General features: G+C 39.6%; 1 protein-coding gene across 1 annotated transcript in view; it reads right to left on the bottom strand.

Moving 5' to 3' along the window:
• Positions 1-16,090, bottom strand: part of pigg (phosphatidylinositol glycan anchor biosynthesis class G (EMM blood group)) — an 85,961-nt gene that overhangs the window by 44,980 nt on the left and 24,891 nt on the right. The window contains exons 7-8 of the mRNA XM_084940396.1: positions 11,931-12,148; positions 10,329-10,613 (exon numbers count right to left, since the gene is read on the bottom strand). Of these exons, the coding sequence (XP_084796522.1) occupies positions 10,329-10,613; positions 11,931-12,148 (503 nt within the window). The remainder of the gene's footprint in view (positions 1-10,328; positions 10,614-11,930; positions 12,149-16,090) is intronic.

The following is a 16,090-nucleotide window of genomic DNA, read 5'->3' as shown; positions in this document are numbered from 1 at the left end:
TCAGTGGGACAATTAGATGGATGAAACTATTGCTTGGGTGATTCACACTAATATAGCACAATACTGAAAACCTCAGCTCGTGACACTCATTATCTGACTCATGCACTTCACAGTACTAGGATTACTGCCTCGTGCTTCTACCAGTCATGTAGCAGTTCATAACAATGAAAGCTTTGAATTGGCGCTTCCTTTAAGAAAAAAAAAAAAAAAAGACTTTACCTGATTCATTTATTCCATAATTTGTAGGAAATTCTGTCAAAATTAGCATACAGATTCTTAAATCAGGGCTGTGAGGTTACAATGACCGTGACCATGACCATCAGATCTTAAAGTCTAATTAGATGTTTGTGCCGAATTTTAACAAATATCCCCAAGGTGTTCCTGAGAATTCATGAGCTATGCCTAAAAATGGCTGTCGCAATAATTAATCAGTATTACTATACTCCTTTGAGATTACTCTTGATGCATTGAGTTTTTCCTTTTCAGTCACCTTTCTCACTCAACATGTGTTAACAGACCTCTCTGCATTGAATCATACTTGTTATTAACCTCTGTCTCTCTTCCACAGCATGTCTTTATCCTGTCCTCCTTCTCTCACCCCAACCAATCACAGCAGATGGCCCCGCCCCTCCCTGAGCCTGGTTCTGTTGGAGGTTTCTTCCTGTTAAAAGGGAGTTTTTCCTTCCCACTGTCACCAAAGTGCTTGCTCATAGGGGGTCATATGATTGTCAGGTTTTTATCTGTATATATTTTTGTAGCGTCTACCTTACAATATAAAGCACTTTGAGGTGACTGTTGTTGTGATTTGGCGCTGTATAAATAAAACTGAATTGAACTGAATACACAAAATGGACTTAATTAATTAATTAACTGTGTTTTATGCTGATAATGTAAGGCAGAAAGAGGCACTTAGGTACATGCATTATGGGAGTGTTCCAAAGTTTTTCCTGATTGGAGAAATGTTTTGGAATATATGGGCCAATGGTTGAAGTGTGGTTTGTCCAGAGGCTCATGCCAGACTGATTCTTGTGATTTGGAAATGATCTCAAAGCCTGATGCTAAAACTGTGGACTGAACAGATAATGAACACTGCTGACTGTGAGAAGATGTTGGCTTAATTGTGAAAATGAGCTGGCGTAAGAGCAACGGGAAAGTTTCTGTGACTTCAAATCCAAAGTGAAAACATAACTTGTGTGTACTGGACGTTCACCAAATCAATATTACCCAACAACTTATTGCACAAATTGACTTATAAACCTCACTTTATGTCAGTGTATTGTTCTGCCTTGTTCTGTGTTGATGTTTTTATGTGTAATTCAATAAGATCTGAATTATAAAAACAAATAAATAAAAAGGTATCGTGGGGTCACGCTGACCTTGGCCTTTCACACCCAAACTTAGCTCATCTCTGAGTCCAAGGGAACGTCTCTAACTAACTTGAAGAAATCTCTGACGGTGTTCAAAGAGCTACACCGTCTTCAAAAACGGGAAAGACACAAAGCATGGACAAAATTAATGCCTCCAGCTACAGCTGTCACCAGCGGGAGGTATAAAAACAGTTCAATTTCAAACCCGTTATGCCTGCTCTATTCATGCAGACCAAAACGAGAACAAGCGTTAACCGATGCATGTGCTATTTGCACTCAAATTTAAAAAGGTACACCGTTCAGACTCCTGTTACGATGAACAGAAATATTACTGCCAAACATCAGATCATCCATCACATGTCACTACAGGATGTACAGCAGCAGGTTATTGCCTTGGCACTGCTGACAGTGACCATGAGCTGTCATTCATAAATTGTAGTCGGTCTGTTATGGATGCTTCAATCCCATTTTTAAGATTGCTGTTTGTCCAATCGAACACTTGTATGCAAATGATTTTATTCACTGAGCTTAAGTTCAGGCTGAGTTCAGCCTCTTAGCTCAACAGCAATATTTTAACCTAACAAACAACAGACATGCATCTTTGCCTGTCTTTGCCTTGATGACAAAGACAGGCTGAGATGATATATTCAGCCCCTCCAGGCTACAGTGGTGGCTTCGCTGTGGGACCGGGCTGTTGCAGAATAATTTCCCCTTACACCAGGTTATTGTTATTGCAACCTTTATACCTATCCCTCTTTAAACAAGATGCCGGGTCATTAAATATTTGGTCTGGCAGTTATGTATACACAGAAAGAGAAAAACACTACTTAACTCTGGATATAAAAGTCGTGGGTGAATACATTTTCATATATTAACAGTGCACTAAGAGCAGGTTGCATTTTTATTAAGCTCTTTTCAGGTTTTTACAAATATCTTCTAGATTAAAAACAAAACAAAACGGCATGTTCCTAAACTCTCCCAAAATATAGTTCTCTACGAGTCCCATAGTTTAAGTCAAGTAGAGATTGTTCATCTGTTCTGTGTACGAAACTATAAGCCATCCATGCGTTACTGAGAAAAGGACTGATGGCCTTTATGCCTACAGCTCCTGTTTTTGAGATAAAACATGTCACATCCCAAAGGAAGCTGTAATATATTTTTCCAGCTTCACTGCTCCTTGCTCTTTCCTTCAGTGGCTGGCAAATTGTGAAATCAGAAAAGCCTGCTGCATACTAATCTGTGTTCATGGCAGGGTTTCAAAGTAGATGGATACATACTTAATGAAAGTATTACTTAAAAAACAGCAAAAACAAGTAGCAACATTTACCCAGGCTAATATAACCAAGTGATGCAGGATAGATAAAACTTCACTAAATCATCGAGTATACAATTTGCATGCCTTAGCAATACAGCAGATGACACATTTATGACTCAAGTTAGTCATCGGGTTTAACAGAAAAACTAGAGCAAAACACTCAAGAGATACTTCAGTTTATAGAAAAGTTATTATAAAAAGTATCACTGGCATACGTATTCAACACCTCCTCCACTGTGAGTGGAGGAGGAGGTAGTCACTGTTCATTCAATGACATTCGAATGAACGCTTTCCAGGCAAAATTGCTATTCAGCTATTATTAGAAAGAACTGCTTCTTTTGATGCATTCGGTCGTATCCTGGTCTTGGATATTTTTGAAAAAAGGGTTGAGACTGGACCCGTTGAAATACTAGTGCCTACTAGACCCTAGGCTGAACTCAACTCTATATTGCAAAATAAAGAGTCTACAATTATACAGAGAAACCCCCAACAATCAGATGACCCCCTTTGAGCAAGGACTTGGCAACCGTGAGAAAAAAAAACTCCCTTTTAACAGGAAGAAACCTGCGGCAGAACCAGGTTTAGGTTTGAGGCAACTATGTGCCACGACTTCTCTGTCTGCTCTTTTCACCAGCAGGTCAGGGCAGATGATTTCATCCTCCTAAGTCTTTCCTTTCTTCCTCCCCATCAAGGTTGCTTAATGTCACCAATAGTCACCTGACTATTGGTGTTTTCTCTGTAATATTGTAGGGTCATTTTCCTACAATATATATTTATAGAATATATTGAAAGAAAATGGAGACTTGGTTCAGACATCACTTGCAGGACAGGACTCATTTTATCTCAATTTTGTTCCCAAGCACGTCACCCGTTAAATACAACAAGGATCAGTACATTGTCTCTTTCTATACAAGCTAAACATTAAGAATTTTCTAGATTTGTTGGTCCTATATGAATTGTAGCCTCACTTCCCTGTTATTAGCTGACAGGAGCAGCACCTAGTGTGGTGTTCTGCTGTGGCCCACTTAAAGTTTCAATTTGTTGTGCATCAGAGATGCTCTTCTGCACACCTTGGTTATAACAAGTCAGTATTTGTTACTGTTGCCTTTCTGACAGCTCAGAGCAGTTAAAGCTATTTTCCTTTGACATCAACAAGGCACTTCCCCCCAAAGTTCTGCTGCTCACCACTAATTTCTCTTTCTCAGACCCCTCTTTATAAACCTTAGAGACGCCTGTGCAGGAACATCCCATTAGATCAGCAGTTTAGACCTGCCTGTCTGGCACTAACCTTTATTCTAATGCTGTCTGAACTGTAGCTGGTCGTCTTGACATGTGTACAGTTAGATTTCTGTCTTAACAAACAGCTGAACAGGTGAACCTAATGAATTGCTGGGTGAGTGTAAATTATATCCCGACTTAGTTTTCTGTGCTTTTGGCTGGTCTACACATCACTTACTGGGTCAGGAGGAAATTATACTCCCATCATGTTCTTTGCTGAGAGTCGAGGAAATTTAGTCGAGAAACAATCAACATATATCTTGTAAAAAGGAAGTTTTAGTTTATACATTTAAAAGAAACCAGTTAATTAAGAGAGCCTCACAGGGCTGTTTTTATTTACTAATGCTGGGGTTATGGGTGTGGTCTTACATTAAACAAACATATGAGGGTTTTTCATCTTCACATTCATCTGCGAACCATGAAGTGAGCTACGATATGGTCGTCTACTGACTTGAGCAGATCATTCTAAATAATGCATAAATATTCTCTGACCATGCTGAGGGCTCCATGTAGAGTAGAACATAAATCAGGACTTGACCTGAAGCCTAATGTGCTGAAGTGGAATATTGCTCTGCCCTGCCAAAGGCCATTTCATGACACAGCACAGCTAGTCTTTCTAGCCTAAAATTATTGGAGGGTCTTTGATGCCACCGTTGCATCTATGCCACTTAACATCACTTTTCCTGTGAAACCAATGTGTCCAGTATGCGTGTTTGATTTATCATATTCTGCCAGCTGAACCTGCCTTTCCATCACGCAGCTGTGAAATGGTAATACTGACTCAGACTGACTTCCGAGCTCTGCCATTAAAAATATTACTTTTTCCACTCAGGCATAATAAGAAATCATATTAAACTCTCGTGCTGGTGACAGACTAGAGTAAGCTCCTTACAAAAGTCATGAGAGACTCAATAGAATCATTTATTAAGGGATTCTTAGCCTTTTTTCGGTTGTTGGAAAAATATAAGCCACTTTTGGCTGTTCTCTTACCCATAAAGGGTCTCCCACAGCAGGTGGCGCCGCATGTCTGAGTTGGCAGATTTTTATTTATTTTTTAACGCCGGATGCTTTTCCTGACGCAACCCCAACAGAATCAGTGTCTCCTCCTGGGATTGAACTGGGAGTCATCGCTTGATAGGCGAATGCATAAACAAGATACACATTCCAGGTATTTCACACGTCTTTACAGCTCTTGTACAGAGCTACTTTTTTTAAAATGACCTCACCTTTGGGTCATTAAAACTCACTTAAATGGAATTCTCATCACATTTTTGCTGGAGCAGCAAGTTTTTCTTTTCGTTTCCACCTTGCACTGAAACTAATGAGGACAGAGTGAATATATGTTTTGGACAGTTTCCCCAAAGCAGTTATTTGTCAAGTCTAACCAGACACAGCAGCTCTGCACTTAGATCCAAATGGATTCCTGAAAGTATACAACATTATTGTGCCTTAGGATTATTGGTCACATTTTCCAGCACTACATGCTACATCTGGTAGTAGCTTCAAACACACTTTTGTGTGAAATCTGTCCAAAGGTTTGTAATTTTGAGCAGATTTCCTCTTGTCTGACAAATATTCAGGGATTCCTGGGAATTCATCAATTTAATCCTTTGATACAAATACAGTTTAACAATAAAGCATCTTTATTATTTAATCTCAGTATCAAAATGAGTTTGTCAGTCATGACTTTGAGGACACAGAGTCCACTAACTGCATTTCCTCCCACAGGTTATTAAAAAGATCTTGGCTGTGGAGATGGGCCATGATTGTAAGCGCTTAATCACCACTTTTGGAACGAGAAATAAAACATGGCATGATACACAACGGCACTTTTATATACACTCTAGAGTAGCAGCAGGACTAAATCCATATGTAGCTTTTAAAGGAATCAATAACATTTAAAATCAATTCCAACATCAACAGGAAGCCAAATTATGGAAGCTCAATACAGTTGTTCTATGAATAGTTAAACATTTCAATATATTTGTAGAATGATTTAATACCTGACATTGATTATACTGTGTATGAAAGACTGACTTAGCTTCCAGGTCTTTAACCTGGATTCTATCTAATGGCCAGCAGGTGGCGACTCTTGTGGCTGAAATGATATCAGATTATTATCAAAGTCGTTGGGTGAATGACCCTCCAGCTCCCTTCATGTATCACTTCAATAAACACTTTTTTTTTTAAGTCTTTAGAAATTGAAATGCCAGTTTGACTTCTTACTGAATATAACATGATGCCCATGTTGTGTTGCCTGTGAGAGTCAAACAGGAGGATAAAGTAAAATATGCTTTAAGGTGAGCCTATCGAGTGACTGACAAGTTATTATATGAGCATTGTCGGCATTATAGATGGGCCTCGGGGGTCCAGGCCCACCCAGTAATCACTGTGCCTCCTCAGCAGGGTCCTACTGATACACTTCAACTATGATGAATTCATCAAATGTGTTAACGAAAGTTGCTGTGGCCACATTTCTCTCAGTGTGTACTGTGCATGTGTGCTTGCAATTGTGCAGTATTTTGGGGTTTTTTGTAATAGCAAAGTGACTTGAGCGAATGCCCTCTCGTTAACGTTGGCGGTCCGTCCAGTTTACATGGTCTTCTGCCAATCCTGCATGAGCATGCGCTGCTCTTCGATTTCTCTTTTAGCTCCACCCCCTGCTTCTTATGACTGATTTTGATTTGCAGGCTTCACAAATCCATGATTGTAATGGTGGGCAACTATGGACCTGTTTACAAATTTACATTTAATTTAAAATTTGTGGGTCTGTCAAGCAGAATCCAGTACTGTGATCCTTCACCAGTTGAAAAAAACAATCCATTACATAACAACCTGAAAAGAGCTGAAACATTAAAGTCATCTATCAAAGCTAAATGCCAAATTATTTTCAGCTTCAAGTCTCGGGATTTGTTACTTTTTCTGTTTCATATCGCTTCAAATCTCACATCTTTGAGTTTTTGTGTTGGAAATTCACCTTTCACTGGCATTTAATAAACTCAACAATAATTCAATTAAGAAGGAAATACCTCCAGGCTAAAAAAAGAGAACAAAATCCATTATCAGTTGCAGCTATAATCAGCAGCAAATATTTGTGTTTGTTTTCATCCACTCTGAAACCCTCTAAATACTTTGAGTTTGCTGTACATACAGCAGTACTTTCGATTTATGAATGACTTTCAGCAGCCAAAGAAACGACACTGCTTTGGTGTTTGTTGTAATCAAGCTTTGCTTTTATAAGTGCGTTCTCCACTGGGCACATGCTCACACAGCCTTTCAAGGTACTTGGCAGGTAGGATGTTTCATGAATCCTGCAGAATTTCAGTTCAGTGGCTGAAAAGAGCTCTTTGAGATTTTTGTTTCTACATGAGTTGAGCTTCAACAGTTTGTCTGCTTGATTTTTCTGACCAAAGTCTGGTAATTTCACAAAAATCTGCTGCTGGTACAAAAGCACATTTGTCATCACAGGTCATCATCATTACCTGCCAACTGAACTATGAGCACAGTTTTTTTCTTCACTATGACATTTGTAAGACTCAAAAGAAAACAGTCTTTTCACGGTCACTGGAGCCAGAGAAGAAACACCTCCAGTACTGTACGAAATCCTCCACATCCTCCAGTGTGTCGAGTCGGAGAGTTGATTTCCTCTCCCAGCCTAATGACCCAAGTGGATTCTTCTGACTTTTTTTGCTACATCAGCACTTTCTCAAGAGTTCCCAGAAGGCAAATGAGATGTAACCTTTACAGATAAATTAATAATGAGCAAAGAGTTGCAGCAGCAAAGGGAAGCTACTGTTAAGGCCCTTTAAACAAGCACTTATGACTCAAAGCTTCCATTTTCCACTGAAGAACCACTTCAACCTTTCTATGATTGACAACTTACTTCAACATATTGCTGGGAATTACTTCAATTTGTTGAAGGACAATTTAACATTGCAGTGATGGAAAGAGAAAATTCCTGAAACAAATTTAAACTACCCAAAACCTTTGATAGCACCGCCAAGAGTGCGTTATCATTAAGGCTTAACAAATACACCACTTATCTTCTAACTGCACCAGCAGTTAGAGTCCAAATGATGGACCGTCTTTAGTTTTCTTCATTTTCAATTCAGATTCACAACAAGTAAAAATCCTGACTGTCTTTAAACTACCTGAGTGATGTTTTTACGTAATTCTCCTAAAGGATCCTGGCAGTGCACATCTTCTAATTTACTATTTTAACTGTTAGTCAGACCCGACACCCCATCTGTCCACTGTGTTAGTGTCTGTTTTATTTACAGAGTTCGCAGTTTTATGGGCACAGTCAGAAACTCTTCTTCCAATAAACTGGACAGTATGTTGAGAAACAGCATCTACTCGCCTAATAGAACCACAGTCTACTGATGCATCCACTCATATAATATTTTATAAGACATTTATATACTAATGTAACTTTTTTTAACGTAACTTTATTATGCATAAACAGCTCCACTTTCCCACCCTCGGAGCCAAGTTTTTGGCAATAAAGAGACAAAAATTTAAAAGTGATAATATGCAGCAATTGTACATTACATGGATTGAATTCTCCAGTCAGGTCCTATATGTGTACATGAATCAAATAAGTGTTTTTAATTTGTTTTGTCATCCATCCATCCAGTTTTGTATGTTTATGATGTTATGTATGGCTGTGCTTTTTAGCCTTGTTAGCAAGCTAACTGCTGTTTTTAGAGACATTTTTCTAATGTTGTCTCTGTACATGAGCACAGTGGATTTAAAATCAAAAAATTAAGTTGAGTTTGAAGATCAGATTTTGAGTTTGAATTTACAAGCTTTAACAGAAGTGCAGAATTTACTGTTGAGGAATAACATGTTTTTATACACCCTACACTCATGAGTACTTCAACAATTGATTTTATATGAAAGTTTTATGTCAAGGGGAGGCCTGTTCCCTCGTTATTCCATAAAAAAAATATTCAAAGAAAACTGCAGTTGATTCCAAGTGTTGTACAAGTGAACCTGTATTTGGTAGTTGTGTTCAAAAGAGAGGCTGATGCAAGCGAAGGAGGCAAGTATTAGTCTGAAAAACCATTTAAAAACAAACAAACACATAAAGCCATTTGAAAATGAAAAAATTGTAAAAAGGCCAATCTGGTATATTCCTGAAAAGGCCAGCTCAGCAGCTCAGGAGCACCAAACACCTTCAAAGACCACAGAAGATGAAAATAATTCAAGAACGCTCAAAGAGGTAGCTGCATCATTGTCAAGGTCCACAAGTGAATGGAGACGACAGAGTGCAAACCTCTGGTTGCACTTAAAAACTATCAGAAAATACACTTTTATTAAACTTCCTGAATTAAAGTTGAAGAGCTGCACTTTAATTGCATCTTGATTGGTTAACTTAAATCCCACTGCGGTCATGCACAGACCACAAAAATTGTGTCGCTGCACAAGAACTAATGGACCTACCTATAAACCCCACCACCTGACAATGTAGACAAGACTGCTACAACAATGCTTCAGTTTGAATAATTATTTCTGTGTAGCATGGAAATGTTTCACACACAGGGTAAGAAAACACAGGGTAAACACACTAACACCACAAACGTCTGGCATGTCAGAAGTCATGATTATGTGATCACTGCTGTGTCCAAAAATATTGTTTGTGTTGCCTTTCTGCTACTCTCACCGTCACTCCGAGTGCCTGACTCACAACAACAACACAATATCATTTGTTTAAATGCACTACTATTTCTCACTTGTTTTCTTGTGCGATACTGCAGAGTAATCAAAGAGTAATTATTGCAGCTCTTTACAATCTCTGAAGTATACAATTGTTGCCTGCAGTTTTAAATTGACTAAGAGGCACTTACTCAGACACTTCTTTTAAGCCACTTTTTGGCAGAATCTATTTTTACTTGTCAAAGTGAAAATACACTAAAACTTTTTTCTTTTTTCTGAGACTGTTGAGAAGCACTCAAATGATTTAAATCTGCATCCTTAAAGACTCTGCAAACTAAATCACTAAGTGAATGCACAACAGACAAGAGCATGCCACCCCATTCGCTCCAGTAGATTTAGCAGGTTTTCTCTCAAATAAATTCCGAAAGTCTCTTAGGTAACGTTTCTCTACCTACAGGAAGTGAAAAATTCAAATACAACAACACAAATCTGTTTGACAAGCAGCGAGGTTTCTAGAGAGATAGATGGATTCACTAACATTCAGTCTTTTATCCTCAGTGTCCCTTAAAGCAATCAGAGAGCAGCAGAATGGGTTAGCGCGTTAGCTTGTGCATTCATGCTTTACATGCGGATCCACTGTATGTAAGTATGGATCTCTGAGGGCTAACATCTGTTACAATATGTACCCGTGTTTCACTGCACTTACTCACCTTCCCATGAATCTTTGCACCCAGGGGGAGTCTTCGTGTTACTATAGAGACCAGAATACAAAACATTGCTGAGGAGAAGGCAACGGCAGCAAACACGAGACCCCAGGAGAGGCTGCAGAAGTAGCAGGAGCTCTCAGCAGATGTGCACACCAAGACGTGCACTGAGGCAAGAAGTAGGCACAAGAGGTAAAAAGGCAGGGAGAGCAGGGCCGAGAGGATGGGGAGGTCCACTGCTGCGGCACCGCTGAGGGCTTCAGGCATAGCCAGCAGTAAGACCAACAGGAGCTTAAAGGCCAGGAGAGACAGAGAGGAGAGAAAAAGTCTTTTACAAATCTGATGCAATCATTGTAATCTCCAGTTTTATAACCTCCCCAATTTATGTGAACAGTGAAGAGCAATTTAATAACAAACATAATGCATGCATGTACACGTTTAACTGATTTTCTAATTGAAAGAGACTTATGATGCTTTTCTTTTCTTTCTTTCTTTATTTTTTATGCAGTCGTGCTAAAAAGGTTTTACAGATCAGGACAGATTAAAAATCATCTGGTCCTTAGTAGGTCTGAAAATTAGGTAAATACAACCTCGGATGAAAAACAGCAAATGATAAATTACACTGTTTCATTACATCCATCCATCTGCTTATCTAATTCAGGGTCGCAGGGGGGTAGCCTATCCCAGCTGTCATGGGGTGAGAGGCTCGGTACACCCTGGACAGGGGTCATTATATAGTTAAGCAAAAGTGAGCCCACATTTACAAGCAGTATGTGAAAAACTAAGTGCATCCTTACTGCTTCCTTAAAAGAGTAAATAGCAGCCGTGTACTGATAATCAAAAATATTATTTCAGTAAAGGGAGCACCTCTATAAAGTTTGATGGTCTGGAGCTTTTAGATGTGTGTTAACACAATGCCAAACAGCAAAGCCACAGCAGTGGTCTCAGAGAACCAACTGATGCTCTCCATCCATCTGCAAAGGGTTAGAAGGCCATTTCCAAACATCATTCTACAGTGAGAAAGATTATTCCCACGTGGAGATCAGACTGTGCAATGTTCAGAGAAACTGCAAAAAGCCCAAGAGCTCAAACTGTTAAATGTTGAAGTTCATAATAGTACAATAAGAAAAAGATTGCATAAGTAGGTCTTGTTTAGAAAGGTTGCCAGGAGAAAGTCTCTTCTCTCTAAAATAAAGAATTCAGTGTGTGTGAGCTAAAAGCTCAGCTATAAACGCTCATTTCAGACAGTTTCATGGCTATCACTGACATCAGTAGAAGGGGATATCCCTAAGAAGAAAGCCGGCTTAAAGGGTCAGTGGCCTTAATGGAAGAGGACCTAAAAGAACCAAAACAGACAGTGGATGAACTAATGGGTTGTAGCAAGGCCCAGTACAAGATAAACACAATAGATCCCCCTCTAAAGTAAATCTATCTTAGGACGGCTTCATTGTCACAAATATTTCCACTATCAAAAAGAAAGCATGACACTTGGTGAGGGTTTAGTTTTTACTTTTTGTTGCCGTGCACCTCACTCCCACACTAAAACTGATAAGCAGCACACCAAACTATTACGAGTGCAGATAAAAAATATGATGAGCCGGTCCTTACCTGAAAGACAAACACCATGGCTGCAATCATGGAGTACATGTCATACTTGCCCAGCTGTTTGCTCAGAGCAGCGCTCATGGCAGCCAGGGCCTCCAGATACTGCCTCAGGACCTTTTTGCCCACGTTGGTCAGCACCTCGGAGGTGTTTCCTTCCAGGTAAAGCTTCATCCAGTTCCCGTGAGCCTTTTCTGCCACACGAAACTGCTCAAACCCCACCTCTGGAGTGGAGAGAAGTGGAAGGGAGCATGTTTTAAAGCACTATTATTTGCAATGCTCCAGCTACTGCAATCTGAATTTCAGGAGGGAGGGAGGGAGGAGGACATTTATAGCACCTGATTTTTTAACAGTTTATGAGGAATTCCATTAGGTTTACAGTTTGATTCTCACATAATTTCTTGGTTTGCTGCCATGTGTTTAATCAGGACAAACCTTCTAAAATACAAAAACTAAGTTTTAGCTTTTATATAGAGGAGAAAAACTGCCTGGATCTCTGTGACCTAAATGAAATATTCCTAATGTTATAGGATAAACCATTCGCTAACTGTGGGTATTATTTCCTCATAATGAGCAATTTTTCCCCATATGCTGACATATTAATTAATTAAATTGTTAAGCCACAGGTGGCTGATGCTGGTACAGCTTGCGGAGTACTTTTACTACGAGCTCATTAAAAACCCAAACTGATCCATGACAAATGTGAAGAAAAGGTTTCATATTGCTACCCTGTTGTAATTTAGCCAAAAGAAAATGCAGACATATTCCAACTGCTTGTTTTCTTAGAAATGAGACTATTTATGAGATCATCAATCATTGATGTTGAATTCTGTTTTTCAGAAATAGAAACCTATTAAATTTCAGCATTTTCTTTTTCCCGCGTTCTTGTGTCAATAACATTCGCTAAATTGAAAACAATACGCCTGTGGTAAAACCATTTAGTTCAGAGCAAAGCAATGTACAATTTATCAAGATGCTAACTATGACAAGCTGTGACTCATTCACATGTTTACAGATGAAATTATGCTCCCTTTCATTTTACTTCAGCCTGTTCAAGGACGAAGCAACGTGTAGGCTTTGAGTTGTGGTATACTTCAGTGAAACACACACACACACTACTAAAAACAATCACCTATCTCAGCAGCATAGGCAGAGATGATAAATAGTCACTGTGGCTTTGCCAGACAGAAGGGTTGGTTGAAATATCAGAACTTTAAGCCACAGGCATGAATCATGCAATATCAATGGCCCTGGCCATGTTTCATCTGTCTAAAAGTACAGGGATTGGTTAATGGCTCTGCAAGACGCCTGAGGTTACGCACGCACACACACACACACACACACACACACACACACACAAAACAAACAAACAAACAAAAACAAAATATGAAGATTGAAGCAAAGCAGACAGAGTGAGTGAGGCAGAGAGAATTTCTAAAGTTTGTATCGCCACAGCTGAACTTTATAAAGTTGCAGGTTAAATCTACTGTAAGTCTAATAAATGTGACTGCAAAAACAGAGAACCCCCCGAAAAAATATCATAAAATATTTAACTTAGTGCACCAGACTGAAGCTGAGAGTGGCCGGGCATTATAAATCCTTGCTAAGTTTTTCTCCAATGAGCTACTTTTTTGTCTTCCTGATGAAACCTCATTGAATACTGAAATCAGAAACGGACAGAAGGCTGATTTCTCCTAAGAACTCCTCACACGCCCAGTAAAGATTTGACCCTAACAAATGTCCAACAGGCATGCTACTTAAAATAACATCCCCGGCGAATTTCCCAGCAGTGACAACTATTACATCCTTTTGCATAACAGCTTCATGATTACCCAAGTGGACGAATACAAAAAAAGGCAACATATCCAAATGTAGGTCTGCTGAGATAATTTCCATTTCATCCCATCTCTATGGAAACCAGGGACCAAAATAAAGTGGAAAAACTGCTGCCAGTGCTGAGTGTTTTTTTTATGTTACAGGAAATAGTAGTCGTTTTGAAAATGCTGCATTTACTTCATGTAGAAGTTTGCTTCGGTTCACCACATCTGTTTTTTACATGGGTACATTTGTGTACAAAGTGCACAAGGGCTATCATGACATAAATAGGTTTAAATGTTTACACAGGCCTAGAGATTGGTTGGCAACTCCTGGAAACCTCTGATAATTAGTAGAACCCCCCGCAAGTAGGGAGATCCTGTCCGTAGTAGTCACCCATAGTTTACATGGAGGATGGCAACTTGTCAGCATTTAGTCTCTGACCTGTAGCTGCGCATTTTAAAATCTGCTGAATGAAACGGTAAGGCACAACTTTTACGCTGAAGCCAAAAAGTCTCTGTTTCCAGTTTGCATCACACATTTTTACAGTTTCACTATCACTTGGTAAGTAGTTGGCGAGTGTTTGCAGACCCACAGTGAGACTAAAGCAACCTGCTGGCAACCAAAGGCAATTGCAAGAAAGGGGGCCGGGTCGTGGGGGCAGCAGCCTAAGCAGAGAAGCCCAGACCTCCCTCTCCCCAACCACCTCCTTCAGCTTGTCCGGGGGAACACCAAGGCGTTCCCAGGCCAGCCGAGAGATATAATCTCTCCAGCGTGTCCTGGGTCTGCCCTGGGGCCTCCTCCCGGTGGGACACGCCCGGAACACCTCACCCAGGAGGCGTCCAGAAGGCATCCTTGTCAGATGCCCAAAGAAGTTCAGTCATCCGGGAGGGGCTCCGAGTAGAGCCGCTGCTCCTCTACATCGAAAGGAGTCAGTTGAGGTGGTTCTCTAAGGGAGAGGCCAGCCACCCTTCGGAGGAAGCTCATATACTTGTTTCTACACTGTAGCAACTGCCAGCAACCACTCACCAACTAGTTGTGGAATAACATAGTCTTCTCTTGCGACCAGTGTTTACCAGAGAGTAAAATTGAAGGATTTTAAGTGCGCCTTATAGTGCGGAAAATACGGTAAGTGAACATTCACACATCACAGTGCATTTTAAAATAAGTTAATCCAGTACTTTTGTGAACCATTTTGAATAAAGCAGAAGCATTGTGCTATTGCCCAAATTTTATAAACCTGCTATATTTGTACCATTAGTTACTCAGCTTCATGGAAGTTAATAGTATGATGGACTATTAACTTCCATCCAGTCAACTCCCAAAATGAAAAAAGTAAAGACATCATCTGAAACTCAAATATGTTATGCTTTTCTGGACTTTTTTCCCCCAACATTTTCTCTAGGATAGCATGCTTAGAATACAACTTAGTCAGCAAAAACATTTAGGGAAAACAACTTCTAAATAAGAAAATGCTATGTGTCAAATCATTTATGTAGTTCTATCTCTGCCTCTTTGGGATACTTTAAAAAGATAAGATAAATTACTTCTGACTGATGGTAATTGCTGCTGTTGGTGTATCGAATGCTTCTGAAAGTGAAAGACGGCAAGAGAAAGAGTCGGAGACAGACAAGAAGGGTGGGGAACAGACTCAAAGATGGATAACTCAGACAAACCGCGTGACCCCGAGATGCAAGTAGGGAGCAAAGCCATGTGTGAATATGTGCATGCATTTGCACAGAGATGCAAATGCATGCACAATGCAAGTTGAAGATCAGAGCATAGACTTTAAGTCGTGGGAGTTGGAAACGCTCCCACGACAACAAACTGACTAGTATCTAATGTTTGGCAAAAGTTAGTGCTTTTTTTGTCTCAAACTCTTATATCATTGTAAAGCTTTTAGTTCCATATGGTATGTCTGCAAAGTCACACTGGGTTTATCTTTGACAACCAGGAACTTAAAACTCACTGTAATCACAGACATTTAGAGGATTTTCTAACTGTAAGAAGAATGTTTTCTTAACATCTGCTAAACACCATTAAGGCCCATTAGTGCCTAGTAAAACCGCCAGTTTGAATTGGTTCAGTTTCATCTGGCACATGTTGAAATATATAAATTATCAAGTCTGCATTTTTGCTCAGGATTATAGCCTTAATTAAGTAGAATCTTTTGAGCTTGTTAGATGATGCGATGCTGCCTTCACTTTAATCAAACTGCTTCAGGTTAAACCATCTAAGAAGACGCTTTGATGCCAAAACACCGAGACAGACTCAAAGTAAATCACTTTTGAGCCATCTTAAGTCTGTACCATCTGTCACAACTGTTATACGCACAAAACTGAGCAGACTGT

This window comes from Perissodus microlepis, chromosome 2 (genome assembly GCF_051167445.1).
Source record: "Perissodus microlepis isolate ML-2025 ecotype Zambia chromosome 2, ASM5116744v1, whole genome shotgun sequence".
Lineage (NCBI taxonomy): Eukaryota > Metazoa > Chordata > Actinopteri > Cichliformes > Cichlidae > Perissodus > Perissodus microlepis.
This window is presented reverse-complemented; position numbering and strand designations above follow the sequence as displayed.